At 46.0% G+C, this 5000-nt stretch overlaps 1 protein-coding gene across 1 annotated transcript in view; it reads right to left on the bottom strand.

Moving 5' to 3' along the window:
* Positions 1-5000, bottom strand: part of LOC110153173 (scavenger receptor cysteine-rich type 1 protein M130-like) — a 38670-nt gene that overhangs the window by 28322 nt on the left and 5348 nt on the right. Inside the window, exons 4-6 of the mRNA XM_055160074.1 lie at positions 1734-2012; positions 1391-1579; positions 1281-1313 (exon numbers count right to left, since the gene is read on the bottom strand). Of these exons, the coding sequence (XP_055016049.1) occupies positions 1281-1313; positions 1391-1579; positions 1734-2012 (501 nt within the window). The remainder of the gene's footprint in view (positions 1-1280; positions 1314-1390; positions 1580-1733; positions 2013-5000) is intronic.

Below are 5000 nucleotides of genomic sequence, written 5' to 3' on the forward strand. Positions count from 1 at the left end.
GAACACACACACACACACACACACACATAACACACACACACACACACACACACACACACACACACACACACACACAGACACACACACACACACACACACAGACACACACACACACAGACACACACACACACACACACACAAACACACACACACACACACACACACATCACACATCACACACACAGCACACACACACACACACACACACACACACACACACACAGACACACACACACACACACACAGACACACACACACACACACAGACACACACACACACACACACACACACACACACACAGGGTGAATACAAAACCTGGTCAACCTTTTGGGGACCAGGTAATAAAGGGTTATTTAAACACAACTGAATGAAACAAATATGGGCATGTTTCTGATAAACTAACAACATTCTTAAATGCCTTAAATCTCACAAGAGTCAGTGTTGCATAACTGAGGCTCTTTAAAATCTTGTGGGGTGTGGAGTGTTCAGACGTCCATAAAGGTGCTGATCACATTGTGTTGCTTTCCTGTGTACTTTTATACTCATGCTGCTGCTCTCTTTCTGTCTCCAGTATTTGTCCTTTGTGCTGAAAATATGAGGAAGTGGAGGCAAAGAACAGAAGCTGAGTCTTCTACTGTTACATTTGTCCAACAGTGTTGGAATTCCAGAGTTAATGTCACAGTGACAAGAGTTTGTTTGGGAGGAGGACGACATGGAGACAAACTGAGAGGGATTTAGTTTGATCTTACACTGATGGTTTTACAATTAACACATTCAGACAAAATTCATCTTTATATTCTGATTACTGAAGTACTCAGCAGTACAACTTAGAGAAAACTTCCTAAATAAATAGTTTATCTGCAGTTATCCAACAAGAAACAACATCCAAAACAATATCCTGTCACATTAGTCTCTATGGGTTTTTTGCACATCTTTGTAATGAATCAGCAGTTATGCTGATGTATTTTATTGTCATTGTTGCACGTCTGTTTGTTGTTATTATTGCACCTGCATTTCACCGGCTGCTCTCATCAACACTCATGATTATGTAACTCTCTCTGAGTTTGTCTGAGTTTCACTGCAGCCTCAGAGCAGGGACAGAGGGACTGTCTCCCTGCAGCCTTCCCCTCGTACCATCTCTTGAGAACGTGCAAAATGAAGGTCTTCAACCTCTTCACTAAAAAATATTGTTTAGCCTTTTTCAAATTTGGAAAAATTGAAAAACTGAAAAGAGGAGCTGAGAGAAATTTAACCTGAGAATTTATGATCAGACTTGTACCTGAACACACCACCTCCAGGCCCTGACGAGAATCTGCCAAGAGTTCATGCAGGACACATTCTCTCACTAGAGACTTGATCCTCCTCACACAGGGACAGTAGACCGCCCACACAGGACTTTCTGGAAAATGATGTCTGTCATATCCATAAACAGGAGCACCACAGTCCAGGTGTCGACACAAGCCAGATAAAAGATCCAGCTCCCAGACGCCCAGGACTGAACTCGTCTCCACTCTCCTCTGTGTTTCACCTCCACAGTCCCAGCACAGCGACTGGCTCCTCCCACCAGCCTGAGCGGCTCTGAACAGACAAGAGACAGAGTTAGCCCCGCCCCTTTACCTGACACTGAGCCCTTTACTGACACTGAAGCCCGCCCCTTTACTACTGCCCCGCCCCTTACCTGAACCACTGAAGCCCCGCCCCTTTACTGAGCACTGAAGCCCCGCCCCTTTACCTGAGCAGGTGAGGTTGACAGTGGCTCCAGAGGAGCAGGTGCTTGAGTGGGAGCGGGGACAGTCCATCAGAGCAGACTCATGACCCTCACAGTGGAACATCTGCCCCAGAGGAGAGAGCGCCCCCTGGAAGAGAAAAGGAACCCCACAGCTCAGCTCCCTGCACAGCACCTCTGCACTCTGCAGGTCCAAGGCCCCTTCACAGACACTGGTCCAGGACTGGTTCCAGATCTGCACTGATCCTGAGCACGGACTGGGCCCTGAGTCCAGACGCACAAAGTCTGTGGACACATGTGACATCATCACTTTGAGCCAATAGAAAACACTGGAAATACACCAAAGAGTCTTGGAAAGCAAGTTCCTACGAACAACTACAGAACTCAATTTAAATTGGGCATGTCCCTGCAGGAAGGAGGTTCTGGAAGACTCAGGACACGCTGGAGGGACTATGTCTCTGAGCTGGTCTGGGAACACCTCGGGTCCCACCAGAGAAGCTGGAGGATGGATTAAATTGGAAATTACACAAAAATAATACGAGACACAAATTATCTGAAGTAATGGCAAGATTTATGTTTAGATACAGATACATTTTAAACAAAAAGACTATAACTATTTGATTGAAATTTGGGAAGAAACATAAAATTCAAAACCAAACTTCACCTTGTAAAAAATTCATTAAGAGCAAACACATGATCAATCCTCGAACACCACCGAAGAGAAAATCAAATGATGTTCACAAATATTTTGGAAACTATGTTCTTCTGGAAATATGTAGAAAACTGTGTGAAGAGAAATTTGACAAATCAGTATCACTAAAGATCAATGATTTTTGAAAAAGCTCATATCTCGGCTTTTAGGTTTCAGGTTTCATGAATACATTTTATGGTCTGTGGTACAGACACGTTTTTCTGCCTGTTATTTTTGTTAAAGAACCCTGTATCTCCTCCAGACTGCAGGACTCATACTGTGTGTCGAGTACGGACCTCTGATGATCTTCAGAGCCTTTCTCACAGCTGACTGTTCAGAGAAGGTCTGTGGTACAGTTAGGGCTGTCGCAATAACCGCAGAAATGAATCACTGTGGTACTGAGACCCACTACGGTGCATGTTGGGCCACCGCGATCACCGCACATCACCAACGTGACCCGACCCAGAGTCCCATTCCATTCCCCTGACTAACCCAGGACTGACTAACCCAGGACTAACCCAGGACTAACACAGGACTAACTAACCAGGACTACAGGACTAACCCAGGACTAACCAGGACTAGGACTAACCCAGGACTAACCCAGGACTAACACAGGACTACACAGGACTAACCCAGGACTAACCCAGGACTAACCCAGGACTAACCCAGGACTAACCAGGACTAAGACAGGACTAAACACAGGACTAACAGGACTAACCCAGGACTAACCCAGGACTAACACAGGACTAACCCAGGACTAACCCAGGACTAACCCAGGACTAACCCAGGACTAACACAGGACTAACCCAGGCCTAACCCAGGACTAACCCAGGACTAAGGTGCGCCTGTGTAGACCATCGGATGACCGTAAACACAGCAGTCACTCGATCGCGCTTTGCAGACACCTGCTCCTTGTGCTCGGGGTTCTCTCTCTCTTAAGTCTACGAGTACCCGACCTGGTGCAGGACTCTGACCCGACCTGGTGCAGGACTCTGACCCGACCTGGTGCAGGACTCTGACCCGACCTGGTGCAGGACTCTGCCCGACCTGGTGCAGGACTCTGACCCGACCTGGTGCAGGACTCTGACCTGGTGCAGGACTCTGACCCGACCTGGTGCAGGACTCTGACCCGACCTGGTGCAGGACTCTGACCTGACCTGCCACAGTGAGAGCTTGAGATATGCAGCAGCATCCAATTGTTACTTCTCCCACTACACACGCTACATCCACACGACAACAAAGGTACATGTGCATCTGCAACAAGAGCATCATCAGAGAGAGTTTTCAGAGCCGCTGGAAATATTCTAACTCCAGGAGATGGGGGGTGGGGGAGGGGGTGTGGTATCACCACATACTGCACTGTTGAGTTGTACTGCACCACCCTAACCACGACAGCCTAGGTACAGTCAGAGTGGACACACCCATGACGCTAACATCGTGGGGGTGACTGGGGGGTCACTGCTTTCTTTTAGTTAAATAAAAAAAAAATAATAATAATAATGATTATAATGATCATCATCATCATCATTATCATTATCATTATCATATCATTATTATTATTATTATTATTATTATTATTATTATTATTATTATTATATGTATGTGTGTGTGTGTGTGTGTGTGTATGTGTGTGTGTGTGTGTGTGTGTGTCTGGGGTGAGTTGGTGGGTGGAAGGAAATGTGGGATAGTTTTTAATCACTGTAAACTGTTTCCATTGTGTTTTGACACTTTGGTGTTTTAATGACAGTTTCAGTCACTCGTGTCACTGCAGTACTTTACCGCGTCTGTATCACTGCAGTACTTTACCGCGTCTGTATCACTGCAGTACTTTACCGCGTCTGTATCACTGCAGTACTTTACCGCGTCTGTATCACCGCAGTACTTTACCGCGTCTGTATCACTGCAGTACTTTACGTATACTGCAGTACTTTACGCGTCTGTATCACTGCTTTACCGCGTCTGTATCACTGCAGTACTTTACCGCGTCTGTGCAGTATTCGTCTGTATCACTGCAGTACTTTACCCGCGTCTGTATCACTGCAGTACTTTACTGCAGTCTTTACCGCGTCTGTATCATCACTGCAGTACTTTACCGCGTCTGTATTACTGCAGTACTTTACAGCGTCTGTATCGCCGCAGTACTTTACCGCGTCTGTATCGCCGCAGTACTTTACCGCGTCTGTATCGCCGCAGTACTTTACCGCGTCTGTATCGCCGCAGTACTTTAAAGCGTCTGTATCACTGCAGTACTTTACCGCGTCTGTATCACTGCAGTACTTTACCGCGTCTGTATCACTGCAGTACTTTACTGCGTCCGTGTCTCTGCCTGTGGGTTTGGGAGACATATTGTGGTGGTCTAAACTGAACAACGTTCCTGAGGTTGTAACAGAAGAGAGGAACATAAAAGGAAGTGCAGATTTTCAAAAAATTTTATTTATTAAAGTGGCAGTGTTTTCATAAAGTGAGGGAATAGTCATAATCCTAATCCACACAGTCCGACACGCTAAACATAATAATACACTTCAAGCTCGGATGTGACGTCAAATCCAAGGTCCAAGTTGGATTTGGAAGAAAATCAAACG

This window comes from Boleophthalmus pectinirostris, unplaced genomic scaffold (genome assembly GCF_026225935.1).
Source record: "Boleophthalmus pectinirostris isolate CB_2022bp ecotype Guang Dong unplaced genomic scaffold, ASM2622593v1 HiC_scaffold_3, whole genome shotgun sequence".
Lineage (NCBI taxonomy): Eukaryota > Metazoa > Chordata > Actinopteri > Gobiiformes > Gobiidae > Boleophthalmus > Boleophthalmus pectinirostris.